Source organism: Fulmarus glacialis, unplaced genomic scaffold (assembly GCF_000690835.1).
Source record: "Fulmarus glacialis isolate BGI_N327 unplaced genomic scaffold, ASM69083v1 scaffold6001, whole genome shotgun sequence".
Taxonomy (NCBI): Eukaryota; Metazoa; Chordata; class Aves; order Procellariiformes; family Procellariidae; genus Fulmarus; species Fulmarus glacialis.
Genome location: NW_009190773.1, coordinates 60970 through 83151, shown reverse-complemented (window position 1 = coordinate 83151; position 22182 = coordinate 60970). Strand labels below are relative to the sequence as shown.

Here is a 22182-nt window from a genome sequence, read left to right as displayed (position 1 = left end):
CAATGAGTCCTATTAGTATCAGCTCTATTTAAAGTGGATCCATTGATACATGATAGGTCTTCGTTCAAGGTAACCAACTATAACATAAATTAAAAGGAAACCCATGGAGCGGGTAAGTTTTCGGTGTTACTATCACAGTTGTATCGTACGTAATGTTTACCAAATGTATGAAAAGTCTTGAGCCTGCCTGTTCTGCTAAGACAGAAATTAACATCAAGGAGCAGACTGGGGTTGGGGGGGAGGACTCAAATCAAGTTTTCTGTAATTTCAGTAAGAAATTCCAGGTTTTGTTACTGCTTGATAGAACGATACCACGCACAACTGGAAACCAGTTAGTGGTAGGGAAGTGACTGCGTGATGGCACATGTCTGGTCCCCAGGTACAAAGGGAAAACTCCGGTAATTGAAGTAAGAGCAGGAATAAAGGAATAAAACCAAAATAACTACAGCTTCGTCAGCCCTGGATTCATGGGCCTGTCACCGTGATAGATACGTTATCCCAGCACTTCTCTTGTTTGTAATACTGGTCTGCCTTCTGCGCTACCTGGTTTTTTTCTGTCTGATGTTTGAAACGCAGTACTCGGCGCCTTTTTCCCCTGCAACCACCTCTTCTCTTTGTCTGCGCTGGGATGTGGAATACCACAAGAAATCTTGATATCGGACTCCAGAGCAAAATGAACTCTGGTGCCTTAAATAATGTTAGTGCATTTTTCTGAAGGAGAATGCAGAGTTTCTTTTTTTTATTTTTATTTGAGTTAGTGTTTGTTCCTGCGGCCCAGAGAGGATTCCACAGCTTTGGAATCATGGGAAGATACGTGGTCCTCTTAATTACAGGAGTGCCATTCGTATTGCTATACTGAGAGGTCTGCCAGCATTTCCATTACAAACCCCAGTTCGGTGGTTTATAGTTCAATCATTAAAATGTGGTGCTGCCCTTATGAATCTTGAGTCAGGCAATGATTTGTTCCCCTTCCTTCCCAGAAAAAATTGGGGGAAAAAAGTCGCTGGTTTTAAAATATGAAAGCAGTAAGTAAGTGACTAGATGTTGACTATACAGGACTTGCATTCCTACAGTTTAGCAAGAAATTTATTTCTAAATTGCAGGATAGGTGACCTTTACTGTATAATGCTTTTGCAAGTGCTTTTGGCTATTTTGAAACTAATCAGTTTTTGCACGCTTACGTGCCTTAACTTAAATTGGTTAGATTGAAACAGGTCTGTAAAAAACAAATCAATGTATTTTGGATTTAAAGACCAACTCTTGAAATGGTTCCTAAACAAGAGTTAAATAAAAGACTTTCAAAGTATTCATAGTTATTGATTCCTACAGTGTTCCTCTAAGTACCCAGAAATTCTGCAAAAAATACAAGTTGCCTGTCTTTACACGGGCACTGAAATGTGGCAGCTACAGTTACGCATGTAATATAAAGCACTAAATGATGGGTTTCCGAATGGTCTGCTTGCCTCTGGCGGTAATCCTGGATTTCAAATCTCGAGGATGCCCTGGCAGAAGATATGTATATGACATCTTTACTTAATTAATGGAATAATTTAGCTAGGATTGCAGTAAATTTTTCATAACTGCAAGTCTTTAAATCAAATCTGGTTTTCTCCTGAACAGACATAGCTTTGGCTTTATGCAGAAATCAGTGAAAAACTTCCATGGCCTGTGTTGCATAGTTGACAACTGTAGGACCCTGTAGTTTCATCAGGCTTTGAAAACTCTGATATGTTAAAGGAGTAGATCCAAAGATTTCTCCTTTTTCTTCTGATCAGGCAGAGCAGAAACTGAGATTCTGTCAAAAAACAAGCAACTTGGTTTTGTTTGCTTAGATGTCCTGTATATGTTTCAAAAAAAGAAGTCAGAACAAACCAATATTGCATCGGTGTGCATTTAGGAAAGGCCATTTAAAAAAAAGAAAAGAGATTCATGTATTGTACTGGGAATCTGACAGTAAGTAGTAGAGAATATGTACCTTGCAGTGAATGCCCACTTGTTCTTGTGCAGATTTGGCTTTCAGTTAAAGTATTTTTAAAGCAGGCATCCTTAAAAGCATATGGAAAATAAATGTTTAAAATATAGGAAAAGCGTGTGTGAATTTTAATTAGCTCTGTAACCCTGCAAATAGGTTTGGATGTTACCAAAAGCCAAGTGACCTTCCTATTCTTTATCTCTTGATCTTAATGTCAATATTTACAATCCCATGGCATTTTCCATGTAAATATCTGGTTGTGTTTGTGTGTTTCTGTGCAATGGTGTGCAAAGCACAGTGAGATGTGTGAACTCTGTTTAACCTCTTGGCAATCCTTTGTAAGTACTTGGAAAATAAATTTCTCATCAAATCTCTAAGAATTCTTAGTTTATTTTCTAAAGCATCAGCTTTACCTTGGATTGTATTTACTCTGTTAAAATCTGGTACTAAATGAAGGTTTCAGACTCCTTAACACTTACTGTCCTGCTGCTGCCCAGTTTAATTACATGTTGAGGGTGTTCAGTTTTGTATTTCTGATTATAATCCTGTTCTACTAAGTATTTGTATTTATGCTTGGTTGATAGAGGTTCAACATAGGCACATTTTAGGTGGAAGAAAAAGAGAAAGAAGTGACAGCTGTACCCATGACCGGGAGATCTAAAACTTCTTCAAATGAATGATGGAAAAAAACCTGGTTATTCATAGAACTTTCTGAGAGACAGAATGATTATCATTTGATTGAAAAAAGCATATTAATATGTCTTTGCATATTTGATTTTCTAATCAATGGCTGAATTACTACATGCATTCTATGCAGAAGCTGGAGCCTTCCCTAGAGAACTGGGATATTCTGTAACAGAAGCTAGGATCTGCCTTTGAAGAAAGTTTTTTTGGTCACAAAAAGAATTTATAGCCTTGCTAAATAATGGAAATCAAGGGAAAAGGAAAAGGGTGATTAATTTGACATTATTATTGATTATAACCTTGGAGAGTGTGAGTTTATGGGTCAGAAAACACAGTAGCATAAAACATAAAATAGGAAATAGCAGAAATTCAGTTGAAAAAGTGAAGTCAAAAGAAAGACATACAAAAAAGTTAAAATAGAAGTACACCAGTTGTATGAATTGGGAATAACATAGCCCTCAGAAAACATACAGTAATTCATCAGAACACTTAGTCTTACACAGATGAATAACCTGTTCAAATAGCCACAGGGCAAGAACAGCTTTGACTGCATCACGGTCATGTTTAAATAATCTTCATAAATGATGTAGCTTAATCATTTAACTCATGGTTGCTCTCTCTAATATGTCTTTTTTGTTTCCCCCCGTAGCTAACAATGCCAACATTTCCTGTTGTTGTGAAGATTGGACATGCTCATTCAGGCATGGGAAAGGTGCAGATGCTACTTACTGCATGCTAGGAGGCCGGGTGTTTGTCTAAAATAATACGCATGTTCTTTCGTTTCCTGGATATTTTAACTTTTCACTGTCTAAATTCTGTCTCAGATCCCTACTCTTACAAATCGCTGCTGGTGTATTGTTCAAGAAAGCACCTCTCTTTAGGAAAATACATTTTCACATTGGTGCCTTTTCAGTTTATGCGTTGTCCTATATGGGACGTTCTTTGAAACGTGCCGAGATGCTTTCTTGAAGCAGAACCTTGTTTATTAATTTAGTTGACTCCAGTGAGACTATTTTAAGAGTCTGTTTGCACAATCCAACTTTTCGGACCTGGGAATATAGGAAGGTTTTGCCTTGGTTCTTCATTAGTTTCAGCTTGATACTGAACTTTTCTTCATTTCCTGTCTTAATGTATTCTCTGTGATTGTTTCATACCACTATGTAACTGCTGCTTTCTTTCTCCAAAGTAATTGCATTTCAGTGGTGAGTACAGTTGTTTTGATATCACTTATCTCACAATGATGGTTCAATGGGATATGATTTAAATTCCGCTTTCATTGATACCAGTGAAAATTTCTAGTCATTACAGATTAACCACTTTCTCTCACTGAAAACACCTCAGTGCTTTAAGTGCTTTAGATTTTAAAACAAATCATCAGAGAATAGTTACATTTGTCATCTTGAATCTCCAAAGGCTCCATGAACATAATATTTGCCACTAGCAATAGAAACAGAAAATTGATTTAATTGTTTTTTATTCAGTAATTGTGCAAGTTGTACTGTATGTTATGTTCTTTTGCCTATGACTGTTTTGCTTTATTTTGTACTTAGTAAGTCAGTGGAAATCTGGCAGCCAATGTAATTGAGAGCAGAATTAACCACTAATTACTTAAACTGCAGTTTCTGTGGATTGCATATGTGAAGTATTAGAATGTTTATACTGTACTTTCAATATTCACCTCTCGTTTATAGAAAAGGGAAATAATGCACATAAATGTTCAGCATATCAAATGTCTAGAAACAAATCTAGATTTTTTTAGCTGTAAAATATTTTAAATCTTTCAAGATTAATTGCCAGTCTTTTGTAGTGAAATGCTTACTGTCAGAGTCCAAGTAAAGGTTCTCCTCGTACCCCAGTCCTCCCTAAAGGCATTGCTAGGAGTAGTGTTTCCATTGGTCGTAATTAGACTCGCATATGCTATTAAGTTTTCAGAAACTAAGTTGAAACCAGGCATTGTGTCTGGTTTTGTGGCTCTCAAACGGCAAATTACTCTGTATTGTTCTCCTTCTGAGAGTTGAGAGCAAATACTTAGGCCTTATGACTTCTTTTAGTTTCACCAGACCCCATTTAATATGCAAGTCCCATCTCTCAGCTGTGGCACCCTGGCCCACAGGTTCCCTTTTAAGTACCAGGTGACAGTGGAAGCAAACAAGATGCTGGGCTTGCAAAGAATTGCAAACTCTAATATTAGATAACATGAGAAATACTAATCCCTGCCTCCCTTCCTCACCATTCTGAAATGTACTTTGGGTCAGTGTGTTGGAGTTCCAGTTTCCCTCTCCCATTTTCTACTAGCCCCAAGACTGCTCTTCTGAGTCACTTTCTCTCCCCATCTCAGCCAGCTTCCTTTAAGTCAACTGTAGAGATGTGCCCTCCCTGTCCAAAAGTAATGCCTCTGTCCTCCATCTGTCCTCTGAAGTCTCCTTCTCCCTCTCCCCTTAAATCAATATTCCCCACTTTTCCACCTCCCTCTTATTTCAAGATGTTAAAGTTGATGGGTTGAGTACCATTCACCATCTTAGCACAGAGTTCCACAACTAGGAAATCCTACTACTAGAAAGCCTGACTCCTTGCAGAGAAGTGGGAAACATGAAAAAAAATGGTTCTGTTGTCTTGACCCAACCCTCTGTGCTCCATGTGAATGCGCACTCATCAGGATATCGTGACCCTTCATCTCCTCCCTCCCGGGAGATACATGATGTGATAGTACATGGTGGGCTCCATATATATTCAGTTACATGAGCAATTTACAGAATTAACAAGAATTCCATATAAATTAGTGTTGCATATTATGACACCTTGAAAAATTCTAAAGCCTGCAGATCTAAAATTAACAATCACCACTTAAAAAAAAAAAATTGAAAAGCAAAATAAAATTCCACTGTCTGCAAATTGCTTTTTACAGATGAACAGGTACTATTTTGCCTAGAAAAATAGATACTTCAATGCAGGAATGTTATAGAATCTAGAAATCAGATATAATATCCAATACTTCTTTTATAAACTGATGCTGTCAAAAACCATACTTCTCATGAATGCCATTTGCAACTGAATTCTACATTTTATTCCTAATTGCTCTTTTTTCTTTTGTATATGCTGTTTACTTGTGGTATGATGACTACAGATCAAGGTAGACAACCACTACGATTTTCAGGACATAGCCAGCGTGGTAGCACTTACTCAGACCTACGCCACTACTGAACCCTTCATAGACTCCAAATATGACATCAGGATCCAAAAGATAGGCAGTAACTACAAAGCATACATGTGAGCCAAAAACTTACCTTCTTTCATCCTTTTGTTTCAAAATTGATAAGCACCAATAAGATTAAGACTGTTGGATGAGTCTCTGAGCTGATGTAGCGACTCCATGCCTCCATTGTCATACTCTCTGGAAAGACAGTATTTTAGACTTTCTAGATTTATCAAGACTTTTTTTTAAGTTGATTGTGACTGGGAGGAGGAGAATAAGACAACAGGTGAGCCTGCCAGAGTGGTTTTCCTGCTAACCTTTGTTTATTTTTTCATTTAAAGAAAGGAGCAGTTGGAAGGGGATTTGTTTTTATAGAGGACTTGTTAAATCAGATTCCTTTGTATCTTTTCACCAACTTAAGGTCAAATTTTCTTCTCCCTCTAAGGATATTTAGATGGCATTCATTCACACAAGCCTGAATTGTAACACTTTAATGGAACAAAGTACTCTCCTTTTAATATAAGACCTGTAAGAAAAATTCTAATCTTACAACGGCCTTCACATATATGCATGAAAATCTCTTCTAATTTTAGAATCCAGGTGTTTGTTTAAAGATCATGACTATACAAGAGGCTGAAATGGTGTTTCAGTTTCAGAGACAACATTAAGCTGGAGCAGCAAAACAGGTTATCATGTAGTAGTTGAGCTATGGTAATTGTATTTATGCATATTTTTACTCTATTTCAATTATCAAGCAATGTAATCTGACATCTATTCATTTCATTCATGTTTTTAAGACAAGTTAGATCATCTCATGTATTTGTTCCCTCATGCTTACAATTCTGAGGCAGGAAAAATATAACAAAACATAAATAAAAATACACATATGCATTTACATATGCACACCCACATACACGTGCAAAGATATTTCTCTAGGAACTCCTGTGACATTGGAGGAATCAGAGATTTCTTATATGTTGACATTTGTAAGGTACAGTCAAGTTCTTTATGAGTAAAAGCAATTAAACTCCAAGCAAACCATGAATACTAAGAGAAGCAAAAAGTTGGAGCTGGGTTAAAGAAAATGCATAAAATGTTTTATAGTATTAAAGACAGAGTTAGCATTAAGCGTCAAGTAATTTAGGAACAGCCAACAAGCTCTGTGAGAAAGTAGAACCTTTTGCCCAGGGCCAGGGGAAGGGGCAAAATATATCTCCTTAGGTTGATATTGGAAGGCCACATACTCTTCACTTGTCTCCTAAGACATTACTTTCACAAGATCAAAACTGTATGAGTAACTGCTGGGCTTTCCTGACGTAGGACTTGAAGGGGTATTTGAGAAAGAACATCAAAGATTAGGCCTTTCAAGACCCACTCAGTAGTCCATCTGCCTCTTACTGTACATCTGAAGGGCCTCAAGAAAGCACAACACAGAACTGGGTGGAAATGCTGTTCCCATAGGTCAGATCCATCCAGCAGTACGGACCCTGAATCCTTCTGTGTTATTTTGAACCCAGAACTATCTAAATTTTGCAAAAACAGCGTGTTGGAAATTGGAGTTGTACACAGTGACCAAGGCAGAGCACTCAAATAGCTTGCAAGGATTGAGAGGTTCCTGGAATCCTTTGTTGGTGATTTTCAGTGTTCTTAGTGATGCAGGACAGAAACTCTAATTCAAGCTCCTTACAGAATTTCAGGTGCGTTGGGCCTACCCCACCTCTCCCTACAGGCAATAAGAATCATAAACAAATGCTTCCGAATGATACAGCTTTTAGCCCCTGGCTTCTCAAGGACAGTTAATTCCGATTCTCCTTGTTTGTCTTACATTGCTGTTCCAGACTGTTGACTTTCCCTGGCTTTAGCCCCATATCTGGAGACATCCATCCTACTTTTTCTAATAGCACTATGCTCCTACACCCCAAGGTCACCTCTCTCCTATCTCTCCAAACCATATCTTGGTCCAGTCCCACCGCTTTCCCAGACCGCTTCTACCTTTCTGTCTCTTACGCCTAGCCTTTTTGATTGCCCCAGGTTCTCCCTTGCCCCTTTTGTACTACTCGGTGCCGTTCAACCGCCGCCTTCTCCCTCTGCTTCCAGTCGCCAGTCAGCCTTCCTCTCTGTTTCAGACCTTTGCGTACAACTACTTCTGTCTCTTCAAGGCTAGCACTTTTCTCTCTTGTTGGTGCTTTGACAGGGAGATTTCTTGTGTTGTGCTACCCACCTCTCCCCTCCTCTGTTGTTTATAATAAGTGGAGCTGGTTTGTCTCTGTCTTACAGCTCCCAAGTGGCAGAGTCTTAAGAGTAAGGCCCAGCTCTCAATGGTTGTGACACACCAACAGATACCGGCAGTCAGATGCAGTATTAGTAACTTGATGGTTCATTGCCTATAATAGAAATTGGACCACTACCTTTCACAGGAGAGAGCCCTACATTTTTTTCTTTGACTTGAAATTTAAATGCTGTTCAGTCTCTAGAACAATCTTGGAAGAGTCAGCCATGGTAAATTTATCATTTTCAAACATAAATGTTTCTTCTTCACAGAAGAAGCAGTTGGCCTAAGGGACAGCAGAAGTAAGTTAAAATGACAGCCTGTTCCTCCTACCTTTTATTTATTTTTAAGTTTCTACTCAGAAACTATGGGTTCATCCAAATGCTAAAAGCCTAGCAATCATTTTTTCTCTAGATTCTTTCATACAGTTAAATCACACAAAAAAAGGAAATACAGATCCATTGTTACAAAGCATAATGAAATGGAGAAGATTTACCAAATGTCTGAAAAATTCTTTATATGAATACACATGCATTATGTCAGTAGAATATTGTTTTACAGCTGGTTCTCATTTTGTTCTGTGACACAGGAACAGAGTACTTAGAGAGCCACCACAAAAAATACCAGCTGAACATTTGTTTTTGTAGTTTAAAGAGAGTTATTAAGAGCTTCAGTTTTATAATTCTGTGGGAAATTGTGGTATAAGTGGATCCATGACTCACAAAACACTGGTGCTTATCATCTGTCAGTAGAGATTATAGCCAAAATGCAACATTGGATCCCTCTAAATACCACAGCTCCTCAAAACGTTTTGTGACGCATACTTAACTACACTTGGTACCATTACAGAATTCCTCTGATTTCAAGGAAATAGAGTTAAAAGGGTCACACACAATGAAGAAAAACAGAAATACAAAAACACTACATCTAAATCTCCTCTCCAAAAGCAAAACTCTGAATCCATAACTTAATGTACTTGGATCAAAAGGTCAATAAAAGAAAAGTCGAGCACATCAACCAAAGAAAGACAGTGCTATAGAATCAAACCACTAAGCAGGCTATCTGCACAAGAATTGTAGGTAGACATTTCTACGTGTTTTTCTGATGACAAGTCCCTGTCCAGACAATTTGAATTGCGTACTTTAAATGGTAATAAATAAAGCAGAAAGGTGTTTGAAAAGAGGAAGCTCAAATTACTATGAATTGTTTATACTAATCATAATTCCTTCTTCCCCAATTTTAAACCAGTTCTTCCTTCTTTGCAAAGACCAAATCAAGTAAAAACATGTTAAGTCTAAGTGTAAAGCACTCAAAAGTGTTAGGAGTTGTTTACCATATTATTCAGTATTTAGTAAAAGAGGAGGAAATATCGATGTGAAAAACCCTTAGAAATTATCCGAACGGAAGTGAAGAAGGGTGGGAAACCGACATATTTCAGTAGACGAAATCATATATGAATTACAGAAATCATATCTAAGGTTTAAAGTGCTAGATGGTCTGGTCGGGTACTTTTGTATCACTTAACCATGGTCTAATGGAACAGCCCTGTTGTTTTGGAGTTTTTCTGTGTGACAAACCTAGCATCGATGGCTTCAGCCCACAAGCTATTGAGATTACACCAGTTAGGTCTGTGTCCATAGCATTCCTCTCAGTCCTCATCTGGTCCCTGCAGCATCGTTACAGCCAGCCAAGCATCCAGTCGTGAGATTGCTTCAGGTTCAGTACGGGACCTTTCACGCTGTGGAGCGAAAGCATGGCTTAAAGCAAACCATCTTTTCTCCTCTTGTCAGTAGTGCTGAGATTACATCAGTGCAGCTGAGGATCTTGAACTAAATACTTCCTAAAAGTCTTCAGGACATTTTTTTTTTTTCCTTCTGATTTGGTCACATCTTGCTTTCTAAAAGACACCTGAAATAGTACATGCTAATGAATGCCTTTGAGAAGTCTGCAATAGAGTTGAATTGTGATTTGTGAGAAGTATTATCTCTCTGATGCAGAATATGTGTGTAGAGTAGTAATGAACTTAAAATTTTTGATTTGTAAGTACATACATACAAATAAATATCACTTGAAAAATGAAGCAGAAATCACAAAATAGCCTTATTACTGGGCAAAGTTACCTTACACACAGCACTCAACATGCACCTTCCCCTTTCACTAGTTTCTCTCACATCAGCAAAGAATATGGCACCTTACAAGAACTTTATGCTCTAAAATTCAGCTAACTTTATGAGACTCCCATAGAAAAGTCAACATTCCCCCACAATTGCTACTGACCCTCGTAATTAGGTTAATAGAAAAATGGAGAGAAAACTATAGCTGCTGCCTAATATACTTTTAATACATTACAGATGTTCCTATTATTTTACTGACTGGAAACACTTCATAATTTGTATCCTTAGCCTATTCCCAGTACAGCATTTAGGTTTCAGAAAACAGTAATCTTCTCAGCCCTGGTAGCAGTCCTAAGGTCTGAGGAGAAAAAAACTTTATATGAATTTTTATTTTCTTAGAGATTAAATAAAAGATGGTATACTCAAGCCTTGACATAAACTGTTTAGATTATATTGGCAAACTAGCAAAGAGTGAAAACTGGAGGAGAAACCAAAATGCAGCTCTAAAACAGATCTGAGATCACTTTGGAGATGTTAAAAAGATAGATGTCTTGATTTTCCAGTCTTGGGACCTAACTCTGCAGTGGTGTGGATTTGAAACGAGAAGCTGAAGTTTCAGTTTCTTGACATTTGCAGTAATAGTATGTTACAGGCTATTCAATCCATTTATAACTGATAACAGCTTATTGCTAACACTTTCACTTAATCGTAGCAGGGTTTTTTTTAAAGAAAGTCTTAAATGAATAAATGGGGAACAGAAATTTCACAGCACTGTCATACTTCATTACATGCCTACAGTGAAGTGAGTATTACTGACAATTGGAATGCCTGTTAGAATTCTTCACGTTGTAGATGCTCTGTTATAAGCTGCCAGATATGAAAAAGGTGTAAATACTGCTATAGTATTCATGTGAAAATCAGAATAATTTAAGACATAGTGAAAATATAAAACCACTGGCTGTCTGTGTAATATTTTCCCCCTTTCAGGAGAACTTCCATATCTGGAAACTGGAAGACAAACACGGGCTCTGCAATGTTGGAACAAATTGCTATGTCAGATAAGTAAGTCGAGTCTCATGTAAAAGGTAATTAAAAAAAATTAATGGAATTTTATTTTAAATGAATTTTTTAAAAATCACATCGTTGATCTGCAATTCACAGTAAATGCATGTCTCCCATTCATTTTGGAAAAAAATCTCTGAATTAGGTGAAAGAACGTGAGCCAAGAGTTTCCATATGGCTTGTCTCAGAGTTAACTACCCAAACTACGTACTAGCCTTAGGTGCTTACGTGCACCCTTATCTGCACCTAGAAAACTACTGAGCTTCCCTTCAGAAAATTCCATTTTTCAGATTCAACCTGTCAATCATTTCCTCTGGTTTGTTTGCCCTCTTTTATCTAACAGTCTTACCCCATGCCACAGTTTTAAACTTTCCTCCTTCTACATCATCTATTATAACCAAGCAATCTGGTCTTAACTTTGCCTATTTAAATCATATTTCTCTTTTCTACTTTCAATCCTGCTAAATTGCTTACTTTTCATTTTTGAAATGTGAGGCTTTTCACCCAGATGCTGGGATATACTGAAGCTTATTTCCCTCATGTCATCATTCCAGCTCTACTTTGGTTTACTGTGCTTTTCTTTTCCTCTCCCATCCTTATGCTGGATACTTTTTGCAATCCAGTCAAAAACATTCTCCTTGCGGTACCGTTTTGAAGCTCAGGTCTTCTATTGACAGAACTCTTCTCTCAATACCGCTCATTTTCTCCAAGTTCCTCCAAAACATTTAGACCTCTTTGCCCTGCAAAACAAATCCGTGAGGTTTTCTGATGGCTATGAGTTTTCTTTTGTTCAGCTTCTCCAAAGGTTGCTACCAGTGGAAGCTGAAAAAACTGTACAATAAAAGTGTGATTCAAAAGGTGTTTTAAAGTTCAACAGTAGTCTTTTTCTGGTGCTTTTTGGTTTGTTTTTTGTTTTTTTTTTTAAAGTCTGGAACCTACAACTTGGTCCCTTTTATGAACTGAGGGAGACACAAGAACTGAACCATTGCCTGCCCTGAGAAAGGTGAAAACAAATAAGACTGGAATTACAACTCCCTGCTGTCCAACCCCTGTCTAGACTGTGTCCTCACTGATCTCCCCTCTGGGGATGGAGTGGAGCCACATTATTTTCTCTTTCTCATTCCCCTCCCACCTTCCTTTAGAAAGTGAGGTTATGCCTTCACTGAGAGGGAAAAGAAAGACTTTAGTGTGTGTAATTACAGTCCGTGAGCTATTCCTCTGTAAAAACACAGGCACTTTAGTTTTGCCGTAAGGAAAACTAAACAATATCAAGTATGGGTAATGAGTATGAAATGCTAACCTTGCCTGGCTGCCTGACTGTAAATGCTCTATGTGCTTTGCTTCTGCTTCCACTTTTGAATGTAAGATAATTAGATCATAATGGGTATTTTCCCATTAAAAAACCACTAGCCAACAAAACAAAACTTCTTTTAGGCTGATGAAGACAAAGGCATAGAAAAGGTGGGCGTTTTGTCATAACAGAAAGGGGTATATATAGCCCCTCTTTTTGTTGGATTACACACTGAAGTGCACAAAGCAGAGCAAGGAAGAGAAGGGAAAATTGAAGTTTTCTGAAGAGTTGAAGTAGTTTAACAGCATACCAAAAGCAATCAAATCTGATGCATGTGCATTTCATTTATAATACATCTCATGATTTAGGAAGAAGTGTTTTGAAAGCACTGAGTTGACACTGTAGACTGAATCTTAGTCTAGAAATTTAGAAAAGAAAGAAGAATGTGGCACAGTAAGGGACAATGACGAGGCAGAGAAGCAGCACGTTTCAATGTTACACGTTCTTACCGGCCCCTCTATTTCAGAGAGGCACTGCTCCCCAGATAGGGCCAGAAGAATAGAGACCTATGCTAATGGCGCACACCTCATCTGGCACACCAGATATTTCATATCAGACACGCGAGGAACAATACTTTATTATTTGTCCGTTCTAAGGCTGCTGCACACTATATTGGCTCTGGGAAAATAAGAACCGTGACCTCTTGTCAAACCTACTGTGCAAGCCTTGGGTTTTAAACACTGCAGCCTAGCCCATCCAAGACCTCTCTTTCCAAATGTAACTGTATTTTTCCAGCTCTGTGTTTGTTGGCAGAAGATAGACTATTAAAAATGCTTTCATAGATCTGATTGATGTTTCGGTATTTTAAAGAAAATATCTTCCCTTTTTTTCATATAAAGTCCAGATATTTACTGCTAAAGACAAGTTTTGCTGTCTTCATGACTTTCTAAGATACATGTTGGTATTTTACAGCAAAAAAAAGTTATTTATAAGCAAGTGCATGCAAGCAGTCCAGTCAGTCAGTGCATCTACAGATGTTGAAATTGTCAGGCATCCAAAAAAACTTCTCATTTTGGATAAAAAACATGTTTCTCACAGGAAAAAAATTATTTTCATTGCTAAAATATTACCATCAGGATTTTTTCAAACAGTTGTATCAATTTCTTTGTATTCTGCTTGAAAGAAAAACTTTTCCACTGGAACAGACTTGATATAAGAAAATATAAAGAATGTGACCTAATAAGTTTACTTGGAAAGGATGCTATTACTGAAGATATTTATATATGAATAAGACTCTCAGCCCAGCAACGAGTTTCCTTTGATCTTACAGTGAAGTCAAATGCTATGTTTATTACATCAATTTTTTTGCAATGGAAAATACTATGATGTGGCAAATCTATCATCATGGCTCAAAGGCTGGATCAGGAGAAAGTAGGAGAGGGTCTGTAAAAGGAAATAGCTCTCATTTATACTCAAATACTAGCCAATGAAAGAGAAAAAAGTTTATGATAAATGGCTGCTTTAAAACTGGGCGTTTTTTAAGCAAAACATGTCCTTTAGTTGGTGGAACTGTGGTATCTGCCTATATAACCGTTCGGGATCATATCATCACCTACTGGTGCCCATGCACAGCTATGCTATTAGTTAATGAAAGTTCTCAATGCTGTTTTGTGTCCTGTGAGTCAATCCTGGCCGTTGAGCAAACACACGCAGCTTACATCACCTCGGAACGCTCTCAGCAAAGTACTATGGCTCCCTGCTATGTCACTAACAGTTCTGTACTTGATCACAGGAATTGCCTCACTCTTTTGCTAGTAAGTCCCACTTCATTCCTTTGTTAGTCAGATAATCTCTCTATTCATAGGATGGATAAAGCTCTTCATGCCAGAAAAATAAATCATATTACTGCATGTAGAATGGGTAAACTGTCCATTCCTCAGTCCTCATTTCTTACCATGAGATTAGAAATGAAATGGAGGGGTTCTTATGTTCAATTCCGTATGAAATGCTAGCCTTTTTTAGGGGTTGTAGAGTTCCTCAGAATTCGTTAAATTTCTGCTGAATCTTACTGTAGTTGTCTATAACCCGCCATGAAGAATATTATCCTTGTCTGCATGCTACGTAACTTTTACATAGTGTCATACAACTGTTTCTCTTGCATCATCTCAAGGGTTTTTTTGTTCAGTGATGTACATATAAAGCTATCATTGCTACTTTGGAATACAGTTGGGTCCATAACTTAAGACAGAGACTCTCATTCTAGTTTTCCTGATAAAAGAATAAAACCCATCCATAATTAAGTACGCAACCAAGCATAAGAGGCAAGAGGATTGCCACATTTGAATCTGTGCACAGATGCACACATTTGAATTTCACAGGAAACCCCATTCCCTACTTTCTAAAACCTCTTGGCATCACTGAAGCCACAAAAACTGGTCAGATGATAAATCCTCCTTCTATGGAGTTCTCACTTAAAGTACGGCCACAACTGGCAAGCCGTACTAGCTTAAGGGCACTGGAAATGCAGGATGGGATATAGCTAAATGCTATTTGTGTTTCAGCCTATCTTATCTTCAGGTTACTCACAGTTTAGAGCAGACACATGTTTGGACCAATATAATCTGGGACAGAATCCAGCATAATACTAGGTCAGGATACAGAGCCATAACGTTTCTGGATTCTGCTGGGAAAAGAAATCAGGCCTAAGCTACTATTCTGGGAAATACAAATTCAGTAAAACTGACAATATAGTGAAAATTCTGAATTTAGAGCAAACGTTATATAAAATACATTATTAGGTTAAGCCTATAGAAAAACAAGAGCCTGAGGAGGTACTCACAGAAAAAATTATTTTTATGAAACAGGTACAAGCTTTGGGTTGACACCTGTTCTGAAATATTTGGTGGTTTGGACATCTGTGCTGTTAAAGCTGTACATGGAAAGGATGGAAAAGATTATATTTTTGAGGTAAGCAATCCTACTCTTTTCAATATATGCTTTTATATATTACAAACACCCAAGTAAAGAACTTTTGTGATAGTTGGGCATTGGTTTATTTGTGTTTCAGGAAAGGCTGTGTATTTTTGAGCAACGTTTAAATCATAATACAAAGCCACATGTCCAAGTTAGTGGCAACACTTGCTGGAAAATGTAACCATATATATGGTAATGTCTTTTAGTGTTTGAGGAAATGTACACAAACTACAAAACAAAACCAAATGTGGATGTCACATTTTCCCAACCCTTATGATTTCTTTCCTGAGCAGGCTTACGAGTTTTTCCTGGAAGGTTTATAGATAGCGCTATCCCAAGGAAACCCCAACAAAATTATACCTTTACATGGAAAGGGAAATTAAGAGTGCAGTGGAAACAGCTTTACTTTTTTCTAGCCTAAATGTTACCTTTGAGATCTGATTCCTCATGAATCAGGAGTTTCTGCTGTAGATAATTTTGAAAAGTTTAAGTTTCTCATTTTCCTTAAGTTTATTAGGGATAAATATAACTTTGTCTAGCCATAAAACAAGATATCATCACTTGCCTGCCACACAATTCAGGATTTCTTCAGCATTTCCATGTTCTTAGAATTTTATTCAGGAGATAGGCAGGGATCTTCAGAATCTCCCCACTCCAAAAGAGGTTGATATTTGCTAAAGCAGAAGTAAGAGTATTTTTTCTAAATCATGAGAGTAATCTGGAGATTATGGATTGACCCTCTCTAGTTATTTGTATCCATTTATAACAGAAAAGCTTTGTAGAAGTAAAAATCTTTGTTTTGTCACAGTGTTAAACAGCTCTATGTATTTTCTTCTCTTCACTTTTCACAAATTTATTTATCACCATTGCAATTGCTAATAATTCCCAAATCAATCAATAGCACTTTAAAGGACGGAGCAGCTTGCAGCATTAAACCTTCAGCAAAACAAACAGAATTAATCACTACCTCCTGAGATGCTGAGGAAGGTGTCAAGAAATCCTGTTTCCTTAGTCTGCCTGGCCAAATCAGAACTCACTGTGTCTTACTGTATCAAAACTCACCGAAGCATAAAGTTTAGGATTCCATACTCCTAAACCTCCTCTATTGCTCCTTCATATAGTGCAGTCTTTCCCTTCCACCGCACCCCGAAGTTCCTGTTAAATCCGTAATGCTTCACCCAGTGAAATCTGGCCGAGATTTGAAAAAGCAGAAAAAAAGTATTTTCCTCTTTCTGAAAACAGACCGCTCTGACTTCTGGTGACACAATATAGAGGAAATCCCTGAATATAAGACTTGCCACGTGTGTTGCTTCACAGCTTGGCTGTAGCCACGGGTGGACATTTCTGCTTACTGGAAAGGTATTGATTTCTGCTCCCAAGAAAGCTCCTCTCCAGCAGCTGGGCTTTGGCAGCCTCCCACATGCCATTTAAAGCTTTGTAGGATACAGTTCCATAGCCCCCAAATGTCTCGGAGGATGGGTCTCAGCATTTTCCACACACACCCATTGATCTAAATTAATTACATTTGAGATAGTTCATGCTGATTTGGCTGGCTTTAATCCAATAAATTTTGACCCCACAATTTAAACTATAAAATAAAGAAATGGAGATTATTTTAAGATGTAAGATCTTAGTTATCTCATCTCATAAGATAGTAGTTAAAAACTGAAAGATTGCATGCAAAAAGATACAAAACTAGCGTAGGATTGCATTTAACAAGTATATTCTTGTAAGAACTAGAGGTTTCAGACATAAAACAATGTTGTTTCTTATACACTGTAGCTAAAGCTAGTCTGAGAAATGATCGGCATCAACCCACATTACTTAGTCCCTCCTACCGATCTCTTTTACTCCCTACTTTCTTTTCATCCTGCTGTTTCTGTATAGTTGGACCTTTTCTGCTTCCAGTGGAAGTGAAGGATGTCTCCTTTATTTTAACAGTTGGCACTTCTGTGGCATTCCTCAGTTAGCAAATTCCCATCAGACTAAATGCACTTCGCTTTCACTCGCTGAACTCAACTGTTCCCACATTTTTTATATTGCACAATTTTTCAAATTTTTGAGCAAAGCCAGCAAGCATCGTCAGCTTCTGCTGAAGTCAGGTACACAAACTAATTCCTGCATCAGGCCTGGGAGGTCTGGTGGGTAGGAGGAGAAGGGGGAGCAGTTTTTTGAAAATGAAATAGCCAGTGCAAATTATATAATGGATCAACAGAGTACCCCGCTTCTGCTTCTGAACAAATCCCCTAATTTTCCGTGCCAGATACAGTCATACATTTAAGCAAACAGAATTCTGAGAACTGCAGGATACATCAGGAACTGCGAACAAATCCCCTAATTTTCCGTGCCAGATTCAGTCATACATTTAAGCAAACAGAATTTGAGAACTGCAGGATACATCAGGAACTGGGTTTATAGAGCATTTTAAGTAGTGTACATAATAGATGTTGCAATTAAAAGAAAGAGTGGATAGAAGCGTGATAATTCTTGCTGTTCTGCAGAATCAGCTGAATTGTTTGGAAGACGGTAATGCTCATCAGCAAGAATATTTAGAATCTGGATGAGACATTGAAATGTAGAATTGTTTGCAAAGTTCACATCCAACAGAACATCTGTAAAACTTATGATCAGTTGCTACTAAAAAGCCAGCTTACATCAACAGTTAGTACACTATAATTTTAACAGTTACTGCACTGTAATTCTATGATACAATGAAGAGTAGAAGACCGTCTGCACCAGTATAGGAAAAATTTTCGCCTTTTGTGTACTTTCAACATCGGAAAATAAATGTGTTATTAAAGCTAGCACGTACATGCTGCAATCAAGAACCAGTAGCTGAGCAGGACAATCAGTCTGTAAATACTGGGTTTACACTCCAATTGCAGTCCCATACTGAAACTTGTGCTCTCGTGGTTTCATGGTGACTGGTACACCTACTACAAAACTAAATATTTCTTTATTACTGACACTTTAATTCTGCAGATATGATCTGACAAGAAACATACAAACTTCCTAATGTATGAAATAATGTATGCAGACATGTTCCTGATTTTTCAGGTTGAACATTCAACCAGTGTAACCACCAGTAGGAAAGCATACATATATTTCAGCCAACTTCCAAGTGAATGTGAATTATAGTAGAATTCTACTAAAGTTTCCTTCATATACTCAGCATTCTAGACAGAAATTAACTTCAGTGGGATTTTACAGGAACAAGTACTTAGTACATAGTACATGTTTTGACAAAGGTGCTCAACAAGAGCTTTAGGACATGCATAATCCAAGACAATAGTTTTAAAATACCCACAATGTTTAAGTATTACATGTAACAACACATCTGCTTACAAAAATCCATTCTAACTAATGTCAGAAAGTATAACATGTAAATGACTTTTTATATGACTATTTCTGGAAGGTTATTACTTAATTTCATATTGTCCTTTCCTTTCCTTTTTTATCCTATACCAATAATTTTATTATTTTAGCGTTGTAGCCATTTAACTGCTTTGTGACAGTCATTTTGTCATTCCTTGGTTTAACACTCTGCTTTCTTTTATTCCCCAAAACCATGGAGCAACAAATTGTACCAGTGGCTGATATTAGAGAATCAGTACAACATTGTGTCTCATGAATCTAATGTTCTAGCTGTACGTCTTAAAAAACTATAAAGTGATTCTTTATCTATGATCTAGTATGGTACGCTTACATTGCAGGTAAGAATGTGTTGGTTCTTAATGTTAGATCCAGTCATCACACCCCACTTCTTCAAGAAGGGTAAACATTTTTTTTTCTGTTTTAGTTTTTCTAATAGTTTTTATTCTATATATATTTGATTAAAAGGATGAGAATTTTTAAATAACTTATTCTTATTTTAAAGCCTCATGGCCATTCAAGTTATGCAAAGTGTGCTTGCTGTCTAAGTGGAATAATGACAGTTCAGGAATAATACAGAAGGATTAGAGAACTAAAATGAAAGAAAAAAAATCAAGGATGTTTAGTGACACTGAAGTATAGTTCTAGCCACTTAATTTCTGCATACATAAACCTTGTTATAGAATAAATAAATATACAGATGTTTATTACTGTTAGCTTCTTGTAGATGTCTCCCTCATGTGATGTGCATGCTCCTTTGACCAAGTAGGTCTCAATGTAATAAAAACCCAAGAAATTGCAGTGTAAGTACAGCTTCTTACATTTTATAGCTTTGGGTGCTAGATTTGGGTCCATTTTATAGATTTGGGTCGGTTCCCCGGTGCTAGTTTGTGCATCACTATCTTCATATTTCTATAGCCGCCCTAGAGATTTGTAGTCATTTGAACAAGCTGAAGCCAATACCACTATTATTTCCCAAACACTATAAAAAGGAATGTACCATTCATCTTTCCACACTGCTATAAATGCTACTCCCAGGGGAATTTTGAAGGGTGTCCGTTTGTGCCTTCTTGCTATGCAGTTGAGGGATACCTTATGCATCCCCAGGAAAAAAGTCCAATTTGTTTAAAGACAAGAAGGACAAAATATTGAAGTCATAATATTATTCAAGCACAATACAACCTCTGTTTTTCTGTGAAGCTACAAGCTCTCTACAGTTTTCTTAGATGGGGGCTGTAAGAGGTAACTTTGACTTTTAAAAGAACATGGTTTTCTAAGAGTTGTTCCCTGGAAGAAATGACCTTCTGTAGAAGAACCTTGTGGTTCTTCTTGTCTTTTATTGCTATACTCCAAAGAACTATCTCCAAACTCCTACTAGGGAGCAATGAACTAATTAAAGGATCACTTAGCTAAAAGGAAGGGTTGTCAGGTTGATCAGGAGGAAGGCCAAGTTATTATTCTGTGTAACAACCTTAGCTATTCATTTAGGGTCTATTCTTTTCACGTCAATTGGAGTACTTAGCTGCCAAGCATCATTATGCAGAGACAAGCTGTAGAAACAAGAATTTTATTAACACATCATTGCAACATACAGCTTTTTATCTGTCTCACCAATTCTTGCTAATAAGACATCAAATTAAGGTCCATTAAACTTTAACTTCTTAAATAGAAGAAGGACTTTTAATCTTTCCCTTTTTAAATTAATACTTCTGTAGTTTTAATACTAGAAGGAACAGACACGTGAGCATCGTTCATGTTTCCGACTCCACTGAATATTATCTTTCATGATTCATTCCTGGAAAACCAAACCTCTGGGAAACTAAACAAAAGCTCGTATCATGATGATGAATGCAGTAAAAGAGAACAAATGTAACAGAATCCTTTCAAGTGGCCTCACAGGCAGTCTCCCAAATATTGCTCAGAATTGAATGGGTGGGTGGCTGCTGCAAGTATCTTATTTCTACTTGCTTATTTTTACCCTAAGCTATATTAAAATTAGCTTCCAAGTGGTTTATAACCTAGAAGGATGCAAACCATTTGGATTTCATAAATAATATTTTCAGCCACTGTAAGCCAATATAAGAAATTAAGAAACAGAATTTGATTCTTTTTTTTAAGTCTTGGTGTAATAGACACCATTTTTGAAGGTGCTGCAGTCTATCAAACTACTAAGAAATATACCACCAACTCCAGAGTATATATACTGTATAAGGTGTAGTGATACAGCACCAGCACTAAGTATGCTGTCTTTTACAGAATTCTGTATTCCCATATTCAGTGTCCTGAATAATATTGGCTGAAGTACATGAAGGAATACATCAGAAGGGAGCAAAGGCAGAAGAAATCTGTACCTCATGCAGTATTTGTGCACAATTTTACTTAAAGTTGTGCTTTCTAGGAAGTGCTAGCTATACTATTCAATTTACAATTCAGACAGAGCTATGTCACTGACTATGGCACAAGTTTAATGAGCACAAGCCTCTAATACTGCAATTCCAAGTGCTCAGAAGCTAAGCTTACTTATTCTTCTGTCTTAATTGTATACAGTTCCAAAATTCAGCACCAAAGACTGGACAAAGACATGAAAATACATTCTGTTAGAAATATTTGGTAATACCCTTGTCAGTGGTGTATTTGGACTCGATGATCTTAGAGGTCTTTTCCAACCTTAATGATCACAAATCATAGACATACTTAGGTTGGCAGGGGACCTCTGGAGGTCCAACTTGCTGCTCAAAGCAATGCTAACTTCAGACCCTATCCTAAAAGAAAAAAGGGAGGGAGAAGTTTTGTTTCTTACCATGTTTGCCAATATTGTAGATACAAGTCTCCTATGGACATTAGGAAAAATTTCTTTACTGAAAGAGTGGTCAGGCCTTGGAACAGGCTGCCCAGGGAAGTGGTGGAGTCACCATCCCTGGAAGTATTTAAAAGACCTGTAGATGAGGCGCTTAGGGACATGGTTTAGTTGGCATGGTGGTGTTGGGTTGACGGTTGGACTCGATGATCTTAGAGGTCTTTTCCAACCTTAACGATTCTATGATTCTATGATTCTATGATAAACAGATTTTTAAAAACGCTCTAGAAACATAACTTTATCTCTAAATTGGGTGATTTGGCATAGAAATATGTGCAGGAGTGGCAAATAATAATGGCCATGATTTTTTTACATACTTATGTGGCTTTCCATCCGTTAAGGAATATCCTCTATTCAGGTTAGTAAGGGAACTAAATCCAGCTGTAATAGTTGTT

General features: G+C 37.3%; 1 protein-coding gene across 1 annotated transcript in view; it reads left to right on the top strand.

Annotated features, from left to right (window-relative positions):
- Positions 1-22182, top strand: part of LOC104083052 (synapsin-2-like) — a 119617-nt gene that overhangs the window by 67848 nt on the left and 29587 nt on the right. Inside the window, 4 exon segments of the mRNA XM_009586413.1 lie at positions 3306-3368; positions 5781-5923; positions 11220-11294; positions 15450-15552. Coding sequence (XP_009584708.1) covers positions 3306-3368; positions 5781-5923; positions 11220-11294; positions 15450-15552 — 384 coding nt within the window.